The following is a 21562-nucleotide window of genomic DNA, read 5'->3' on the forward strand; positions in this document are numbered from 1 at the left end:
CAGGGTAATACACTATTTTACAACTCTTGATGGCAAAGTCTCTTCATTCCACTGGTTTCCACACCTCCTTCCCCGTCCCACCACCAGGAAATGAACAGACAAAAGGACTGATGAAGATGTGAAGCTCAGAAGCACACACTCTGGCTCAGTCTTCACTAGGTATGCAGTGGGCACTCGGGGATCCCTTAGTTCTCTTACTTGTTTTCTTGCTTTAAAAGCCATCATCGACAAAAACATCATAACAGCATACTACGTAGGTACTGCGAAAGGCAGGTACTAATAAATATGACGTGAATATAATGCTCACATTTTGTGACTTTTACTTATTAGGTAGCAATAACATACCATGCTTCCATGCAAATAAAGCTTACCAATAAATGAGGACTCCCAGATTGTACTAATGATGATCATATTTCCTAAACCAGTGTCTTTTTTCCCATGAACTCTAACAACGAAGTGTGTTTTTACTGACAGTTGACTGGGATCAGAGCATGCAGTATTGTATTTCAAGTTGTGGTTCTGTAAAACCCTGAAACTTTCTTTGAAGTTAAACAGTGTCAATCTGTTTCCACGTCTGAATAACTCTTAGAAGAGCCTGCCTGACCCAAGTCAACTCATTGAAACATACTCTTTCTCCATAATTGATGTTCCAAATGAACGTCCTTTCATAATAAAATGTGTTAGAAAACAAAACAGCTTTGCATCCGGCAGAACTTGCATCATAATTAAATTTTATTTTATCCCATCGAGGCATGCTAAATGTTGAGCAAAATATAATTTTAAGTAATTTGTTTGTATTCTTATCTGTAGGAGTTGGAAATTAACAGCGTTGCTAGTTTGCGTTTACTGTTAAGCCTGGAGAGCAGAGAGATTGCTTTGCAAACATTACAGTTATTATGTCTGCAGTTGGTACTCTTTGTATAAATTATTGATCAGCCAGCTTATTTTTCTTTCTGCTTAATGGATATTATAGCATAGCCGTTTACAACGCTATAGTTAAGGTTGTGTCAGCACTTCCATTATAATAAACCCTCTGTTACAGGGGTTTATAACTTGTTGTAAAAATTTCTTCTGGGCTGAAACTTGACATACAAGATCTTGGGCTAGAAGGTGGCAACTGTTGTTCTTTCAACTTTTAAAAAATCTCTTTGTTCTGAAGGGTAATAAATAAATAAACACTTCATTCTGTAACAATCCTCAAAATTTTTGACTTCAAATAAAACAATCATATAGGCTATTTGTTGAACACTGACCTCTTCTTCTATTGAATAAAGAAAAAAAAAGACCATGACACCAAGTTAAAACAACAAAACAATGAACTAATACAAACTTTTATAATTAAGTTAAAACATATTTCTCTTAACATTATAAAATAATAAGCAAGCTGTGTTTTAATATTAAACATATTTTAACCACAAGAGATCCTATTTCCTCTTCCCAAGGTGCTTATATTGAACTTCTATGGAAGAAAGTTAGTTTGGGGGTATTGAAAAAGAAAGCAATATGACAATTAGAATATTTCTTTTATAAAAAGATGCAATTAAAGGTGGAACAGATAGTAGATAACTAGCAATCTAAATAACTGTCTGATTTTCTGATCTTATTTCAATCCAGCCTGCCATTCCCCTCACAATGGCTTGATTTAGGAGACAGGGACTTGATCACAATTTATCTTACTCTTATTGCTGCTTCCTTTTATAATCCAACTCTACAATGATCTCACTGTGTTTTTTTTTAATCAAATATTTGGTTGGGCAACCTTAATACCAGTCCACAGATGGAATTAAGGACGCTTACACTGGAAGGAAGCAGTGATAGGAAAGCATAACCAAATTATCTTGCAGAGCTGGCTACCTGTCATGAAAATGATGCAGTCAGGAATCAGAAAAGCAAATCCACATTGACGTGTTTTCTTTCTAAGTGTTCTTCAAATTGCCTCAACACACTAATCCCTAAAATGGGCTCAGAGAATTCTTATGAAATGCTTCATGACCAGCAACATGTTTCCTGTTATCACTTTATTTGTTCCGTATTCTTTGTTCTGAACAAGGAGCAAAAGGGATAGAAAGTCAGGGAGCAGCAACAGATCCAAACTGCACCATTTGGCTGTATTTTCAATGTAAACGTAATGTGAACAGATAAGTATAATATATGCTGAATGTATGCTAATAAGCATGCATAAAATCCATGCTTTTCCATGTTGTAAAGCAAATCAGTATTATTTATACTCATTTAACCCAATTCCCTAATGGGAATCCAAGTTTGCAATATCAAGTACAAGCTTTGGTGTGCTCCCCTCAGGCCCTCACCTCCTGTGCTTTGAGCAATTAGCAAGTTCCCGGCATCTGGGAGATAAAAGTCTCCTCCCTTATTCTTTCTTGAGGTGAAGCAAGGGGGTTGGGAAGAAAAGGGAAAGAAAAGCCAACAAAAGTCAGAATTTGGGAGAAAAAAGTGTGGAGTACAGAGACCGCAAGACTGTAAGTGGGACGGTAGGGGAGGGTCTGCTGAAGGTAGTTGAGGTTTCTCTGCTCAACTGATAGGAGAGGCTGTCCATCGGAGCTAAAAAGGCTTGGGAGAGCTACTTGGCATAATTTCTCCATCTTCAATGATTTACTACTAGAGTGTAAACATCAATTTTGGACTCTCTCCTGAGAAACGTTTAACAAAGTCAGTAAACAGTTGGTACTTTGGTATCTTTCTAGATTTGTCAAACTCTGATAGCTCTTTAATAAACCTAGGCCTGAAGTTCAGCTCAGTGTTATTATTGATATTAAGGAAGCAAGTCCATTAGTAAATATGCAGATATAAAAATCATCTTCCTCTTTACTTCTCCATTGTGATATATCTTGGAATGGTTGAGAAATGCACTGTATTGTTAAGGCTATTTGTGCCGGGTGTGCTAATGCACTCTTTGATTGAGTGAATTAGCAGTCATAACAATCTGGCAGTCTGGCCATAGAAGTGTGCTCAAATTGATTTGTGTTATGGCTGGACTGGAAAATCTAGTGTTAGTTGTTTTTTGCCCTGGGGCATTGTTTGTACCAAACTCTACTTTTCATTTAATTTTCCAATACATTTTGAAAGATTGAAACGCTTGTGATCAACATTAGATCCACTTGCATTATTTAAAAAAAAAATTCTGAAAGTAATTTCAGATTCCAAAAAAAAAAAAAAAGCCTTGCTTTCAATTAGAGTAAACATAATTAGAGTGACGTCGTGCTTGGAATGGCAAATCTCCCTTTGAATCTATTAAGCATGTTATCTCCTTGTCCTGTCACTAAAAGGAATTGAGTATATATCTGGAGGACACATCTGTATTTTTCTGTGTGTTCTTCTTATCGTATTTGGAAGAAATCAAAAGAATCTGATTGTAATGCATCTTTCCTTTTTTTCTGCGTTTTACATGCAACCATATTGCTTATGTTTTACTTAGTGATGCCATAAGAAGAGAATGCTTTGAGCCTGTTAGGACAATTAGGAAGGAACACATTCAGATGTATGCTGCCTTTAGGTTACTCAACCACTTCAGCGTTTGATATGCTGCGAAACACACTTTCATTTTTTAAAAATTACTATATCAATTGATGTGCTGAAACTCTGAGGATCTGAAGCCATGACTTATCCTGGCTTTGTCAATATTTGTATCTTTCTTAGACTCTTCTGCTTTGCAGTCGTTTACTAGAATTATAATGCAGCCTGAATAAACCCCAAAAATGACTATTGATTACAGAGAAAGCTTTGTGAAATCATTTAGTCAGTTTCCCCACTTGAGAAATCAGTGAATATAATAGGTCAATAGATAAGGACTGAATGGATGCAATATGGTGCTCTGCTTCCCTGGGTTTCAGAAAGGGCCAAACATAAATCCCCATAGAATTCATGTTTTTATATATTCATAAAGTAAAATAATACTTACCAAATTCTCACTGTAAGTTTATCTTTCTATAGATTTATTTTCTCTTTTAAAACCATGGGCTTAGAACGCCTGCTTCAGTGTCCCTGGTTTACTTCCCTGTCACTGCCCCTTTTTAACCAAATAAGATGCCCTCATCATGGGGCTGAAGTGCCTGCTGTCATCCAGGTATTCACCCGGACTTCAGATGCACCAACTACTTTGTATTTTCCCACTGTCTCCTGCAACCTTTCAGCTCTTCTCAAAACTGCGTACCGTCGTACTACACTGAACTCCGTATCCTGTGCCGGTTTTTAGGTAATAGATGTTGAGACCTGAGACCTGTCTTTCTTTGAGCTCCCATCCATGAGGACGTGATCCTGTCAGGGGAGAGGGAAGAGGAGGAAAGGGAGAGGAGGGGCCAGAAGGGGGCTGAGAGAAGGAAGAAAATACCTTCCCTGAACTAGTACAAGCTAAGCTTCAAACGATATCCTAGGAAAGAAATTAAAGACTTCTTAATTAGTGCAGCAATTAAGCTTTCTTGGTAGCATTTTAATCAGCACAGGCCCTATCAAAGGACAAACAGAACGATTTGCAGGTCTTTGAATTTTAAACAGTCTTATTGATTTCAGCACAATACGTCTTCACAAAACACAGGGAGAATTTTCTAATATCAGTTACAGTACTCTGAGTTTTACTTATGCAAATTCAGTGAAGGTGGGGAAAGATGAGATGGAGGAAGAGAACTTGAAACGACCAGAGATGTAAAACAATAAACAAACATGACCAAAGCTCTGAAAGCTGAAGATGCACTGCATGACCATCTAGAATTTCTCTAAACTGATTTCCCCCCTGCCACTGGTAAATACTGTTTGCCTTAATCCTGGTCAACACTTCTCAGTGGGGGCCAGGGCAGGGGAGGAAAAGGAAGAAACAGAGGGAGGGAGGGAGGAAAGGAAGGATAGGGGAGAGAGAGAGAGAGAGAGAGAGAGAGAGAGAGAGAGAGAGAGAGAGAGAGAGAGAGAGAGGAGAGAGAGAGACCTTAACATTTTTCAAGGCTTTTCTTTCCTAGATATTTTAATTTGCATTATACGCTTTTTCTAATCCTATTGTTTGATCAAAGGGGTAAGTGGTGGTTCCTTGAAACGGTTTAGAGACCTGAATCCCAGAAAGCTCCTATTCAAGTGGGGTCAAATGCCCCCAAGCTCTGTCTCTGGGCAGAACACGTGCTCCGGAGATGCAGGTTTTCCTGCAGCAGAAAATTCAGAGCTGGCTTGGACACAGAGTGGAGTTATGGCTCGGTCTGCTAGCATTGTTTCCTGTGTGTGGCTTCCGAATGTGGCAAGTATTGAGTGAGTGATAGGTTAAGGAAATGTGAGGAAGGAGATTGGTAAGGGAGTTTGGGGGCATTTAATCCCCACCCTCCCTTTTTTTTTTCATTTGTGGGTCTAGAATTAAAAATGATTATACGCTGTTCTAATGTATGAAAAGCACATCGAAGTTATGAAAGCTTGGCATACATTTTCAAAATAAAATTAGTTTCTCCGAACCTAATACATTCTTCTTTGTGCCCCCCTTACAGATTTGGCATTTCATTTAAAAAGTGATATTTTCTTGAAAGTCACATAAACACTGGGTGTGTTTTTCATGTGTGTACTACATATTGAAGCCCTTCTTTTAATTGTGGATAGATCTGAAGACTGAAAAAATGTTAAAAGTTATTTCTGAATATATTCAAATGCATTGGCTAACTAGGCCAAATAACTGTGTAAATATTAGCTTCCCTGAGTCTGTCTATTGTTCTGCAGTCATTTTTTCTGAATCGTCCCACGCTAGAAAGCCTCTTAATATAACTGCTGTGCCCCAGAAAGTGTAGCATAAACTTGGACTAATTAGTCAATAGTGTCATTTTTCTCTGCAGATAGTTCCCGAACCTTTTGACACTAAACTTCAAAGAGTTTACAGAATTAAAATGATAAAGAGAAATGTGATAATCATCATGGCAGAAATTTCATTATGAAATACTCCAACACTGTGAACCTGCCACTGGTAGTTTATTTTTAAAAATCTGTCAGATGCAAAAAGCATTGCTTCATATCTCATGAAGTCACTGCACATGTGCAGACAGGTTCGAAGCTTCACTATTTTAAGATTCCTGGAGATATAAGCAGCGAACAGACTTGACCTCTGCTCACATCATATGTGGTTCAAAAATCCTTGAATAAATACTGCCATGCAACAAGTTAGAAACAGGGGCAGGAAGGGAAGGAGGAAGAGAGTCAGTCTAAACTCAGTCTAAGGTTGTTTTTAAACACAGCTACTCTCTGCTTTTGCAAGTCAATCAGCAGGCTTTGCTTTTGTTCCTATTATTTACACAACACATTTGCACTGATAAACAGAGAAGGACTTTTTCAAAATATAGCGGTGCTTTTAAAACATGAAAGAAAAAGACCAACCATTGCCCGATCGAAACGACACGTTAGCTATGAGCGACCAGCCTTATGTCTTCAAGGACTGCAGCTTTGTGGGTTCCTGTGCAAGACAGGTGAATTAATTACAGAGTTTGGGGTTAGAAAATCCAGTGTTCCTGATTTCCATTTTTTTCCCATTCTTGGGAACTGCCTGATCTCCGAGTCCTCTGGGCAAAATAAGCATTTCTAATCTGCTTTGGGGACGAAAAGTGAACTTACTGAAAACCGTGTACCTCGTGGCAGCACTGTCTCCTCCACAAATCTGTTAGGCGGTACGGAGCCCCACAGCGAAGAGCCTATTATTCTTTTTGCGATTTCGGACAGATTTAGTTCCCACTTGGAAAAAACTGTCCTGGAATCGTCACTGTGTTTCCTAGAAAGGGTCCCTTTTTAACAGAGAAATCACAACAATCAAGGCGTAAAAACACTTGGCTTACATGTGAGTTTTCCCCTCCACAGAGTTTCTTGCTAGGCATGGAATGGGGCTCGTCTTTTCACTCCTATCTCGTCGCTCAAGCGCGCGGAGCTGCGTCCTAAATCCTCGAAGGGGAACTCGGAGCGCTCCGGCTCCTAAGTTCCCTGGAAGCTTTGGGGCTGGGGTGGAAAGGGGGTAGGGGTGGGCCACCGGCAAGTCCTGGCGGACGAGAAGGGGCTGGGGCCGCGCCGGGGCCTCCGGGGAGGAGCGGCTCGGCTCCCCCACCGCTGTCCGTCGCCGGCCGACGCTTCCCTCTGCCCCCTCCCTCCTCCTCCTCCTCCTCCTCTTCCTCCTCCCCGTCGCGCGCCGCCTCTCCCCCCCCCCCCTCCGCGTCTCGCGCGCTCTCCGAGTCTCCGCTCCGAGTTCCTGGTTGGATAATTTGGGTTAATACTAGTGAGTGAGGTTTTTGCGGCTTCAAAGGGTATTTCAAGTTTCCGGAGCTCCTCCCCTCTGCACCGTGTGACAACAACAACTCGTCCAGCCGGCAGCCTTGCACTTTTCAGCTCATTTTCTCTCTGTCATTCCGCTCTCAATCTTTGATCAATGTACTTGCCGGGGAGAACCCGAGTCCCTCAGTCCTCCTCCTTTTCACCTTCACCCTCAGCTCTGTGCTAGAGCGGGACCCGCACCTCGGCAGCCGGGCCTCCCCGCCCCCGCCCGGCCTCCCCCACCCCCTCGCCCCGGCCCCCGGAGAGCGCTCGCCGTCCGACTCGCGGGACACTTTGGTGCGCCTCTCGGCGGAGCGCCGCTCGCGCTCTCTCCTTCCCCCGTCTCGCCCTCGCTCTCCCTCGCCGGCTCTCCCGGAGTTGCAGGGGTCGCTGCCCGCCACCCCTCCCCACCCCTGCCCACCCTCCCACCGCACACCCCTTCGCTCGGGCTCCCGCTCGTCTCCCTTTCCCCCCCTCCCGGGGCTGTGTGGCAACTTTTCCCCCTCATTCGCTTCTCCTCTTTCCCTTTTCCCCCCGTATATGTGACCATGGCAGTGCCGGCGGCTTTGATCCCTCCGACCCAACTGGTCCCCCCTCAGCCCCCTATCTCCACGTCGGCTTCCTCCTCCGGCACCACCACCTCCACCTCCTCGGCGACTTCGTCTCCGGCTCCCTCCATCGGACCCCCGGCGTCCTCGGGGCCAACTCTGTTCCGGCCGGAGCCCATCGCTTCTGCGGTGGCGGCGGCGGCCGCGGCGGCGGTGGCGGCCACAGTCACCTCAGGCGGCGGCGGCGGCGGCGGCAGCGGAGGCGGCAGCGGCGGCACCGGCGGCGGCGGCAACTGCAACCCCAGCCTGGCGGCCGCGGGCGCCGGCGGCAGCGGCAGCGGCGGCGCCTCCAGCACCCCCATCAACGCGAGCACCGGCAGCGGCGGCGGCGGCGGCAGCGGCGGCGGAGGCAGCAGCAGTAGCAGCAGCAGCAGCAGCAGTAGCAGCAGCAGCAGTAGCAGTAGTAGTAGCAGCTGCGGCCCCCTCCCCGGAAAACCCGTGTACTCAACCCCGTCCCCAGTGGAAAACACCCCCCAGAATAATGAGTGCAAAATGGTGGATCTGAGGGGGGCCAAAGTGGCTTCCTTCACGGTGGAGGGCTGCGAGCTGATCTGCCTGCCCCAGGCTTTCGACCTGTTCCTGAAGCACTTGGTGGGGGGCTTGCACACGGTCTACACCAAGCTGAAGCGGTTGGAGATCACGCCGGTAGTGTGCAATGTGGAACAGGTTCGCATCCTGAGGGGACTGGGCGCCATCCAACCCGGAGTGAACCGCTGCAAACTCATCTCCAGGAAGGACTTCGAGACCCTCTACAATGACTGCACGAACGCCAGGTAAGGAGCGGGGGTGGCTCCCTGCGGCCCGCGGCCCCTTCCCACCAGCAGCCTGCTCGCTCTTCCCTCGCGCTCCCTTCCCGGCGCTGCCCGCCCCGCGCGCCCGCGAGCCGCGCGCCCCGCCGAGCGCGGGCCTCTGCTCCCCTGCTCAGGGCTCGCCCGCCGCACCCGAACCCTCTGACAAGTTGCCTCGCTCTCGTTTTTCCGACGGTCAGCACTCTAAGCTCGACCCGAGGGCCGGGGCTTAGCTTCCTTGAGACGCCGGGACCCCAACCCTGAGGGCAAAGTGGGCGGGAAGGATCAGGACGTCGCCTTTGCAGGAGCGATGGCCCCTTTCCCGGGACGCGCCGGTGTCTGGGGTGTAGGGTCCCCACCCCCCCACCACTACTTCAGACTCCCACAACGCTGCTGCCTGAGGCTGCGAGTCTATAGACCGGTGCTCCGTGGCCAAGCTCCCGGCACCTAAGGGACTTGCTCCGCCGGGCTCCCAGGGGGCGTCCCGCGAGCTGGAGAAGCTCGTGACCCTGTGTCCTAGGGTTCGGGGATGGGGAAACGCTGGGCTTGAAGGCCCTCGGGAAAGCCGGGCGTGGGGGGAGGGGTGGGCCAGTGATGAGGTAGGGCACTTCGAGGTCAGGAGGGAGGTGACCTCGTGGCCCAGAGGCCCCGAGGGCAATCCCGGGGACCCGCCGAGAGTTGTGCCCCAAGCCAGGAGAGAAGCCCGCCGAGGGGAGAGGGGTGTGTGTTTCTGTGTGTGTGTGTGTGTGTGTATGTGGGGGGGGGGCGCGCACATGTGTGCGTGTGTCCGCGAGTGGTGGTGCGTGGGCAAAGAAAAGGGCTGCGTTTGCCCCGGAGAGATGCGAGGGCACCCGCAGGTTTCTCTTCTGTGGGGACAGATGCTGAAGTGCAGGAGACTTGGAAGTTGAGTTTCTCAAGGAGGAAGACCGCTGGGCTCGCGCACTCTCCTTTTCCCTCTTTCTCTCCAAAGTGTGTGTGTGTATGTGTGCGCGCGCGCTTTTGCGTACGTTTTCAGTTCATTCTTTTCTTTTTTCTAAAGGTTAGTGGCTCACACGGGCAGGTGCACGCTTCGCACTAGGATGCTCTGCGGGCCCGAGTTCTCGGTGCTGCGGCTCCCCCAGTCCCTGCCCCGCGCGCAGGGAGGGGGCCAGGCCGGCGCCCAGCCCGGCCGGTTTTATGCAAATGAATGCTCGTCGGGGGCGGATCTACCGAGAGGGGGCGGGAGAGGGGCAACTTGTTTCGGGGTCGAAACGGCCTTTTCACCCCCTTATAGGGTTCCCCTTTGTCCTACCATTCGAAGCTGAGAAGGGCGGGGTGGTGGGCGGGAGAGAAAGTTGATTGTAGAGAGAAAGCCAAGGCAAAGTTGGGGACCTGGAATAGACACGTGGGAACTCGGCGCAAAATTTGCGCAGCAACTTTGGTACCCTCCAAGTACCAGGCAGAAAGAAGAGTTCCCGGTGAAGCTAGAGGACCTAAGGTGGGATGGAAGGAGGCGAAGGACCAGACCAGGACCCCGGAAGAGAGAGGGCACTGGTTAAGTTTTGCTTGCAAAGCGACTTCTCTTCAGTAGTGGAGAAGGCTTTAAAAAGAAAAGAACTGGAATTCTAAACCAGCAAGTGTCCTATCTTGACTTTGCCAGAATTTCTGTTTCGAGTTTATTGGCCATCGTTTCCGTGGCACATCAGGTGTGCCTGACATTCTTTTTTTTTTTTTTTTTAGTTTGAACCTTCTTTTGGACTGTTTTGGAATGAATGCTGAGTGTGTGTGTACCCGTATTTGTGTGTACATGCATGCGTGCGTGTCCAAGTGAAGGGACAGGTGGCAGCAGAGATGGATTGGCAGGACCAAGGTCACCAAACATCATTTGGAGTCCTTGCTTGTCCAGATTAAGATATTTGCCCCAAATCTATTGTTGAAACACTTGAATCAGGACAGGAAAAGTGTTCCGGAGTTGTTATGAAGAATGAAGGTTACGTGGAATTTGAAGTCAGCCCAGATGGGATTCTTGTAAAACAGTCTGCTGATCCCGTAAATTAGTGAAATGCTTTGCCAATGTGGTTCTTTGAAGTACTGGAACATCCACTGAACTCGGAATCCTCTTTGTGTGTTTGTTACAGCACACACTGCTGTACAAAATCAGTGGCTGTTTTACACACACACACACACACACACAGTTGTTGAAAAAAAATCTCACACTAATTGCAGTCTAAGTAATGTAAGACTTGATTTTCATTTTGCACTCAAGTTTCCCCTACACTTTGAAGCCTACATTTGTCAGATGGCTGGAAAATATACTTGGAAGTTATTTTAATACTTTTGAAAGTTTCCTCCCACGTTATCAGGTTAACATAGGTTTTGAGTCTTGTAGAACCAAGAGAAGTTAAATCCTTCGAAACTGTTTATCCTTTCAGTACTGTCTGCTCACTTCTGTGTGTTTCAATTACTCGGCCTCAACACTCTGCAGTTTTATGTGTTGTTCTAAAATCCTAATTCTAGGTTGCATTTCTGCTAAATATTGACAGGTTGTTGATACTCGAAGTCATTTTGATCATATTTCAACTACACAACTTGGGCAAAGCTAAGTGTCTACCAAGGGCGTCGCTCTTAACAGGGATGTGTAGTTGCAGATGCACACCTAGGTTTGCCTAACTGCAACAGACTGAGGAAATACAGGCTTGGTAATGAATTCTCCCCCACCTAATACTGTTTGTATTGTTGCGTATTATTATTCTCAAGATCATTACAAATATTGCTGTTTAATTCTTTACTCGAAAAAAATGATACAAGTATTTGCTTCCTGAATTTACTAAAACTAAAATGACTTTTTTTTGGTATGCTAGACTAGTTTATGTCAGTGGTTTTAAAATTTTTTATCATGTATCTAGATATATTCATTTCCTTCACTCGGGCCTTTCCTTCTAAAACAACAGGGGAATAATATATACATAATATAAGAAGAACTATACAGGAAGGCAACTGGCCTGTGGGGACAGTAACTGTGTGTGTGTGTATGTGTGTGTGTGTGTGTGTGAGAGAGAGAGAGAGAGAGACTGTGTATGTGTGTGTGTGTGTGTGAAAGACTGTGTGTGTGTGGGGGGGAGAATCACATCTTAGCACTCTGTTTTCATAGAACAGATATATAACTATTTCTCCTAGATACCAGGAAATCCAAGAAATCAAAGTGATGCTAAAGAAAGATTCATAAACTTGCTCAAAGTGGCTCAGTAAGTTAGTAGGAACCTTAGAGTGAATTTAATTTGCTTGGGGCTATTGCATTAGTATGCTATCTATGAAAACTAGCGTAAATGTTGAAGCCATCTGTCATGACCACAAGGAGATGAAAATGAGATTATCAACTAGATATTAACGCTGTAAAATAGAGGTCTCAAAACATGAAAGAAAATGTAAAGAAATATGTTTAAGAGTTGTCAAAGGGTAAAATCTGACCTTCACCAGCTTCCTCCAAGTATTATTAATTTTTTTTTCAAAAAACTAAGCATTAGTTGTATCAACTGGGCTGTTGCAACAGAGGTCAGTTAATTAACTGCTAACCATTAAATACCAATGAAAAAAGTAATTACGTAAGTGATCAAGTCTCAGTTTTTGAGTCAATTGATTGTTTGTAGGTTTGGATTAGGATTCACTTTTCTGTGAATTCAGTTAATAAAAAGTGACCCTGTTCTCTTAGGTTATTTATACATTTTTTTTGTCAGAAGATGATTTTATATCTTTGAAAACTGATAGTGATTTAGATCCTCTGTAGCCTTAAAATTGAGATTTTTAAAAATTTGACTGGATCCCAGTTGATTCTATCAGGTATTTAAAATGCACATACAGATATTCACGCACAGTAGTCTTTTGTCTTAAAAGTCACTATCATCTATGGCAGATAATTGATAGATGCTCCAAGCCTTTTATCTTTCAGTCGGAATATATGAGTGTATTTTATATTTCAATAAGATGTGCAAAAATATTATCTTTTTTGTGAGGACTTTTAATAAAGATTGGAGGCCGAAGCAGTCTTCATTTATTTAGCATTTCCCTTGTAGCTTGCTTTTCAAAGGCACGGACTTATGCACTGATACAGAAAGTTTCAACAGAAACACAGATTCACTTATTTCTAACAGATAATTATGGACTTGGAACAGAGAAATGGAAGAATTACTTCAAATGAAGAGAGGCTTTGCTTTTGAAGTTTTTGTATTACAGTAGATTAATGGTTCCTATAAAGTCTAATGTCTCATTTTATAACATTTCAAAAAGAATGTGGCGTAATTAGAAGACTAAGGCATTAAATATGAGAGTTCATTTGATTCCACAGCTTATTCTGTATACTTAAAATGTTAGCAAGTTGCTGTTTATTAACTAAATATTCTAACCTAGCGTTTACCTTATCTGGTTTAGTTACATTACAGAACACACATTTTGAGTTACTAGGATGATATTTTTGAAACCTATAGTTTTTTTTTCTGGCAGTGTATCTCCAATAATATCATCATTTTTAATTGTCAAAAGTGCATATGGTTATGTAAATACTTTACTTTTTGAAATCTGCAATTTACAAGTGATTGCTCAAGGCAAAAATTTTGATTTTTACAAATGGCATTTATCCTGAGAAATTTCAAATATGAAAGAAGCTCCAAGACAAGTTTTTTTTAATCCCCTGTAGTTTTTTACACACTATTTGTTGATATTTCACACAGAATTGAAAAATCTTTATTAAATAAAAATTGCTGTTACTTCTTATTTGATCTATTACATTTTGCCAAAGTTGTAAATAATTGCTGAGACAAATATTAGCCACCCTCTTTTTTCCTTTACTATTTCCCCAGCTCCCTGAGATGTGACATTCAATATTGATTAAAGTCTTGGCAGGATCTGAGCATAAATCACTCCTCTCTTTGACTCTTTACCTACCTGAGATTCACCAGCATATGACGGCATAACATGTTTCCTGGTTTCTCATTTGATGTTTTGTTTGGGCGTGTAAGCAGCATTTTTCATTTGCTCAAAGTGTAATCAAGTTGTTATTTTAATAATTATTTGTGCTGTGACTGTCAATTCGCCGTATTTCATTTTTTTCCAAGTTATTTTACTATCCTGTACATACAATGTCTTTCTCAAGCAAGTAAGATAGTCATTTAGATTTCATTGTGTTAGCAACATAGAGCACTAGGATGGCAGAATATCCTAGGAGATGAAACTCTCACAGGTTGTAAACTGTCTCCCCTTGATTCCTTGTCTGAAGAAATCAGCTTGAAGGAGGCTTTCTGAATAGTTACAGGTGAGTGTTTCAGCTTCCTGTGAACAATCTGCGTGTAAGGTTTTTGTTACTTCTTCAAAAAAGTTCAACCTTGTAATTCTTGCTTCAAGGATTTCATTTTCAAATTGTTCACCAAAATGATACAACATATTACATGCCCTTGAAAGGACAGGAAATGCAAAAATTAGGTATTTTTAAGTGTGATTAACAAATTTTTATCATTTTCTGTTTGAACTGTTATTAAAAATAAAATGAAGTTAGCATGTGCCATTTTCTTAGGTGAGGTGATGACAGTGATTGGTCAATTCTACATACATGTGAGGGGTCATCAACGTTGGGTTGACAGCACTTTATGAAAAAAAATTCTGTATGGATTTAAAATGTGTTTGCACCACAAGAAGCTTCTTTCCAACTCCTTCTGCCATAACCCTTTTGAAGGCCCCTCATGTATGCGTGTTTGTGAATATGTGAATATGTACATATGCACGAATATTAACTCTTTAAATGTTGCGTTTTACCTTTTCTGGCTAAGACTACATTTATATTTTCAGGCTTTGCAACTGGATTAAGACCTTTCTCTATTGCAATTGTTATGTCCAATAATTAATTTTTAAGGAAGGAAACCTTGAGTTCAAAGCCCACCTAATAAAAGACCTTGGGTGAATAGAAAAGGCAAGGTTCTGGTCTGCACAGCTCCCTGTTTTCACGCACCCCAGAGGCACCGGACAAACCTCATGCTTAGATGCCTTTACTCCTTTTCCACTTGTGAAAATATTTTTCCATCAGTGTAATTTTAAGCGATTGTAGCTGTTTTTCCAAAATATCCCTTAATTGATACTTGTTTTTTAGCATTTGTCAAACACAGGAATAACTTTATTAGAATGATTTATCTAGTTTACCAAATTATTGCCTTAGAAAATAAACTTGAATGATAAGATATTTATATATATGGTCTTGTAAGGAGTTCTCCTTTGGTCAACTGTGGTTCACTCTCTTTTAATGCACTCACTCACTTAGGGTTTCCACAGAACTGTTGAATGTATTGCTGCTAGTTGCAGGCAGTCAATGATTTACATTATGTACAAATGTGTAGATAACAATTTACAAAATTTTCAACCAAGTTTTTATCACTTAGATATTCAGTGAAAGCATATTATTTAAATGAATGTGGCATTCTAATTAGTTCTTATCAGTACATGAATTTCAATTTTTAAAATTGTGTTTCAAATCTGATGGAGAAAGTGCAAAACACATTGAGATAGTAACCCAAATCACTACTTGATCCAAAGTCAAACACCTTGAACTGGAAACATTTGTATTCCGTGCTGTATTCTGGCATGGATTTCTTTTGTAAAACCACTTTGATTTCCCCATTAAGTATTCATATTTTTAGTTTTCTAAATTAAGTACTGGATTTGCCAATGGCTAAAGTTTATTACAGATGAGGCCCTGTTGCTTTCTCATCCAAATTGTTTTGGAATTGATTCAGAATTTCTGAGATTCCTCTGCACATTTTAATGTATGCAACCTGATTAGAAGTTGCTGAAGATAACATTAAATGGGAGCACTCATTCTGTCAGTATTTATTTTTTTGTTGTGAGTATTTTAAAGTGCTGTAATTACAAGGGAACACATTAATAGTTTCTTTTAAAAGAAGTTTTGGAAGAGACAGAGAAAGAAGGAGATATAATGTTTAACTGAAGAAGCTACAATAATATTACTGTAAAGGCAATGTATAATAACTAGAATGTGTTACACATTTCCAGGAGGAAGTCTAAATGAATTAAGCCAGGCATAGTAAAGCACATATTAAACCTTGTTAGTTATAGGTGGGATTTAAAAACAGTTGAACTCATAGAAGCAGAGAATGGACTAGTGACTATCCGAGGCTTGGGAGATACTGGTTAAAGACCTCAAAAATTTAGTAGGATGAAAGGCGTAAGTTCCAGAGCTCTGTTGTGCAACATGGTAACTATATTTTCTGTGATTTGAAAGATATAAATGTTGCTTAATCTGACTGTATGCAAATCTTTAAAAATCTTATAGATTTTCAGATGACATATATGTTTGACAAATATTGAATATACTTTTAAAGTATGATTTTATAAAGCAGATGTTTGAAAGAATGTAGTGTATTCATTTTGAGTAGACACACTGAATAATTAAAGGATGTTTTCCTTCCTTGGTGTAAGGAAATGGACAGATAAACAAAGTATCAAAAATTCACAATGTCAAATTGTGTTTGGATTTTTACGATTTTATAATTAGATTAGACTTTCGGTCATCACTGGTAAACAAACTTTTAATTTTCAGTTTCAAAATAAAGTTTGTTATAGGTAAGAAAGTGTACTAATTGAAAGGGAATTATTTGATGGAAGTGTGCAGAAGCATTTGCAGTATACAATTGTTAGCGCAATTTAAGGCCTGATGTTTGTCTTTAGAAAGGGCAATAAAGTGCATCTCTGTGTTAATCAAGAAGTGCTTTATTATGCTCACTGGTAGTCAGATTATTTGTTTACCACATTATTTGTTTACCACGTTATTTGTTCTCTTAAATTATTTTGTTTGCATATCAACATATAAAGCCATAGATATGTTTCTAAATTCATCCCAGTTCTGCTAAATATGCTGGTCCATCTCAATATTAATTTTTAACTTATATTTTTAAAAATCTATCAATTTTGTTATATTTATTGCTGGAAATGATGTTTATTTTTTGAATTAGATACCATCTAGTTTAGTGGTGCCTTTGGATTTTAAAAGGAACACCTTAGAATATTTCTAATTTTCCAGTCAGCAGTGCCAGATTTTATAAGGTATCCTTGCATGGGCAACAAGTGCAGAATTTATATCAGTACTTCAGAGTTTGCTGCTTGAAGTTTTCATTTATACTAAAATCAGACCATTTATACTATAGATGTTTTATAGGTCATAACAGAAGATCATGTGTGTGTATGTTCATAGACACACATACATGCAACCCCTTAGGACACAGTGTTGTAGAACAAATGATTTAGCAATAATGCTGGCTTTAGTTTTGCTTTTTTGTAATGCACAGAATCAGAAAATAGCATATTAAAGATCACATTTTACTAATTACTAAGTGACAGTAGGAATGAAAGCCAAAATTTAGTTTGGAATAGAATTTATACTTAAATGTTCAAAACTGTAAAATAATATATGGTTTTTTATAGTAATTAGAACAGTGAAAAGTTGGATTAGCTTTATTATTTTTTTATTGTAATGATAACTAACATTTTAAATTCTGTGCTAGAAGTATATATATGAAAATTATTCTATTTGAAATGTATATTAACCACTAGCTGGTAGTATCTCTACCTTACTGAATAACACTAACTGTGCTTGATCCCCTTGCTTCAATTTCATTGTTTTATTTCTTACTTAGAGTAAGCGTATCATTTTGAATCAGTGGATGAATGATATGAAAACAATTTCATAACCTAAAAATATAAGATGACTGTTCATCTAAAAGCTTTGCCATCAGGGAGATGAGTTAGGAATGAGGTCAATGGGTTAATCTTCAAGTCTACATAAAGAGATGTGTATTACCGTTTCTTGCAGTGGACCATAATTGTCTTTGAAAACACCTGGTAAAGGTCCAGTTAAATTGAAATCAATTACTTTCTCAATCATTCCATGGTATTTTCCAAGCCCTTACATCACCTGTAAAAGTACATGCATGCATAGTATATTTTTGTGTGTGGTAGAGTAGAAAGAAGCTTATAAAATGATGACTAAAACTTTCTGACACACCTAAAGTTGAGAAATAAAAAAGTGCATAAAGTCAGTAAGCCTTGAAATAAGCATTTGGTGAGAAGTTCATTTTTTCATTTAATGAAAAAACACATTTTAAAAATTTTATCTTCTATTGCGATCATTTTCCATGATGTGGTTTTGTAGGTATATGGAATCCTCTCTCCACCTCCCCTTCTCGCCTTCCCTGTTTCCCTCCCACCATTTCCCCGCATACTATTGCAGTAGTACAGTCCATTAAAACAGTGCAAGTTTAACACAGTGTAATTTAAGTGTGCCATGGCAGTGTAGGCACAGGCAATGGTAGAAAATCTAGTACCAAATTGACAAGGTGTATTTAACATTGTCTTTGGGAGTCCTCTTTTTATTCGAAAGTAGAGATTCATCATGCAATGTATCTTCATTTCCCACTATCACATTAATATTATTTCTTTGAGTTATCTGGTATTTTGAGTAATCATGTATTTTGAGTGAAAACTGTGGAGGTAGAAATGGTCCCAAGATATTTTATGACTTAGAGGCTCTGACTGGTGAGCTCTTCTTACTTTCTAAGACTGTTCGGACACATGTGTATTATCATCATAGATGAAGATGTGCCTGCTGTTCACTGATCTCTTTCTTCACACCATTGACAATACATGCAGATTTGAACTTGTAGCCAGGAACAGTGCTTCCATGCTTCAAATTGCCAAAAGACCCCCAGGGATAGAAACTTGACCTGCTTTTATGAAACCATAGAATTACATTTATACAAGTTATCCCATGGGAGAGGAACGAACTGATAGCAATTCAAAGCTTAATATTGGAGCCTTCTGGATCAAATTTGATTTTTTCTTTCCGTTAACACCTGTTTGGCTACCATATTTAGTAACTTGATATTCTTAGTGATTTAAAACTACTATTATTCATCAGTGATGTTTCAGAGTTAAGCCAAAGCGCATTAAAATTTTGCAGGTATGTAAGTTTTGTTGTGCTAAAATATTTATTACATAAATACCAATGTAAGGAATATAAAAAATTTTACTGACTTGGACATGAAAAACGTTTATTTTGTGCTTTTGAAAATTAATTTCTCTACACGAACGAGTTATCCCAAGGCGGAGAGAAACTTGTAGGGAATTTTTCCTTGTGTGACATTTCAGAACAAGTAGTTTGGTATGAATATATATAATTTTTCTTAAAGTCATATTTTATGTGACTGTATTTGTTTTTAGTTGGACCAACGAAGGCAATAAATTCAGATATCATTGATAACTGGATCCATAAAAATTGGATTCACTGTAGTTATGTGGGAATATGCCTTAACTTGAAAAACTAAAGTTAGCCATCTTTTCCAAGTAAGGAGCAATTTCAGTGTATAAAAGGTTGCTTAACTCTGGAATATCAAAATGCTATACCATATATGAGGATACTTCAAAAAATTAGTATCAGTGGAATGAACAAACATTTAAACATTTTTTGAAGAGCCATCTATAGTTCTTTCTTAAAAACCTTTCCCATGAACTTTTGAGTATACATTACTCCATATATAAATATATGCATACACATATATGTATGTATATATATATACAAATGATAACTGATATAATGAATTAAGTCATAATATCTCTTTGGTTATAACTGACAGTAATAAATGACTACCATTAGACCAAATGAGGACCTGCTTCCATAAATAGCATGACAAACTCTCAATCTTTATATACGTAGAAACAATTTGTAGATGGTAAAGCAACACATACACATAGCACTACAATTGTGACAGCTAAGTAATTCAAACATTGGATTTTGAAGCTGGAGCAAGGGAATTCTTTTTCAAACTAGAATTTAAAAAGAATGTCAATGATCTTCACTTATTCTCTTTTAATACAAGTAAGTAACTAATGGGTATTTTCTTAGAAGAAACAAACATAAAAATTTCCAGTAAGAGTAATTATACATCTATTCTTGGAGTAGGAAAGAAGAATGACCTTTCCCATGGAGGTTTTAGCACTTTCCTTACTGTCGTAAGTCATGATTACCAAGGGGAAAGGTTTTGGGGTTTCAAGCAAGTATTCTGTAATTTTTCTTCAGTGGTTGTTGTGCAGCAAAGTGCTTTTCACCTTGACGCTAAGCATCTGAGGCAAGCTGGAAACATTGAATCAGTTATTTGGATGTTTTCTGATATTATTCTGATGCTGTGTTTATAAAATACCAGCACATAGCTATGTTTTTATTTAACTTTTACAGTTTGTTGCCATTAGTTTTGTGATGATGTAGCCTCATGATTGCTTCAGGCAATGTGGGTAGATTATGAGGTCATTTTGCTAGTTTTCAAAAGAACCTATTTCAGAAAAAGCTGAACTGCTGTAGTGGTGATGATATGAAGTTCCTGTGACCTCTTTGTCTTTCTGTGGCACTTTGTGGCTCTATTTCCAATAGTGATTGATGGGTCGCACCATATGAACTGGGAAAAGAAACATGCAAAAAAAATATCTTGCTATAAAAATCCATGAATGGAGAAATAAAACTGTTATTTTTTTTAGGTAACTCTCTAAAGTGGATTAATTCTTAATCAAGTAATTCTACATAATGAATATAGGAAGTCTTTAGACACCAAACTAATTTATATCTTCAAATATATCCTTATCATCAAAATTATCTTCCTACTAATCCTCTTGTTCTGTGGAAAGTCTAATGAAATTGCACATGAAGCAGAAACACTGGACTTTGAAATTTACCTTTAAAGATCTAGAAACCAACAGAACAAACCAAGGATTCTGGAGCAGAAAATGTTTAGATTGAATTCTCCCTATTCAACAGTGTGAGGTACAATTAGTTTTAAGGTATTTTATTCCAGGTTTAGGAAATAGAATTAAAAGATCTGGAGTAAACTTTTTTTTTCCTTTGCTCTTTCTTTTGGAGAGTGGATTAAATAAGGGCCCATGACAGGAATGCTGTTTGTTTTTCACAAAAGTTGTTTGTGATTTCAGGTACCCCTGGGAAATCTCTTGATCAGATTCACATCTGTTCCTGTCAAAGTGGGTGCTAAGATACCGGTCACCCAGCAACCATGTCCAAGAGGGAATTGGGCCGATAATAACTTCAAAAAGGAATGACAGATGCTAGATTAGGATGAAAGACAAAACGCATGAAAAATGAGCTTGTTAGAATCAAAAATTTGTTCAAGCACCTTTATGCAAATTAAATGAATATTGAATATTTGCATGCAGTAATTTCTACTTTTCATTTGATTGAAAAGAAAAGAATAGTTCATTTAAACTCACAAATGTGATTTCTTTCCTTTGTACTAATTGACATACAAAGCAGAATCGTTTTTTAAAAAATCGGATCAGCCACCTGGGTTCTTGGATCTCTGCTAAGTGTGTTCCCTTGTTTTTCTTACGACAATGGCACTCTTTAAGGTGACTGAGGTTATCTAATTTTTTTCATAATAAGCAGTCTCATATGAATTCAGATTATTTTAAATGAGTATAAATCCATTCCTTGAGAAAGCATTTCAGAAGTAACCTCATCCTGTTGTCCTTGAAATTGGTTAATGTACGTTAATAAAAGATCGCTCAAGATGAATCACACCAAAAGCGCACTGCTCTCATTGACTGGCTAAATAACAGCGCGCGTGAAGCAAAGCAGAGTGGCATACCTAAGAAAGGAAGGGAGGCAGAAGGATTTCTTTAAGGTTTAAGATACTCTTCGATACATTATCAGTTTTCCTAGTAAACTGTTCACATACTAATCAGAGTTTAGAAGGGTTTGATAAAATGTAGTGATGGAGAGAGATTTCTGAGTCTTGGTTTAGCAGTGTCTAATGTGGTCACGTAGAGAAATTGATTTTCTTCAGAAATTAATTAATTTTTCATATCGCC

General features: G+C 40.1%; 1 protein-coding gene across 1 annotated transcript in view; it reads left to right on the forward strand.

Moving 5' to 3' along the window:
• The first annotated feature begins 7803 nt into the window (after positions 1-7803).
• Positions 7804-21562, forward strand: part of DACH1 (dachshund family transcription factor 1) — a 384212-nt gene continuing 370453 nt past the window's right edge. The window contains exon 1 of the mRNA XM_058670666.1: positions 7804-8647. Within this exon, the coding sequence (XP_058526649.1) occupies positions 7815-8647 (833 nt within the window). The 5' untranslated portion in view covers positions 7804-7814. The remainder of the gene's footprint in view (positions 8648-21562) is intronic.

This window comes from Ochotona princeps, chromosome 12 (genome assembly GCF_030435755.1).
Source record: "Ochotona princeps isolate mOchPri1 chromosome 12, mOchPri1.hap1, whole genome shotgun sequence".
NCBI lineage: Eukaryota > Metazoa > Chordata > Mammalia > Lagomorpha > Ochotonidae > Ochotona > Ochotona princeps.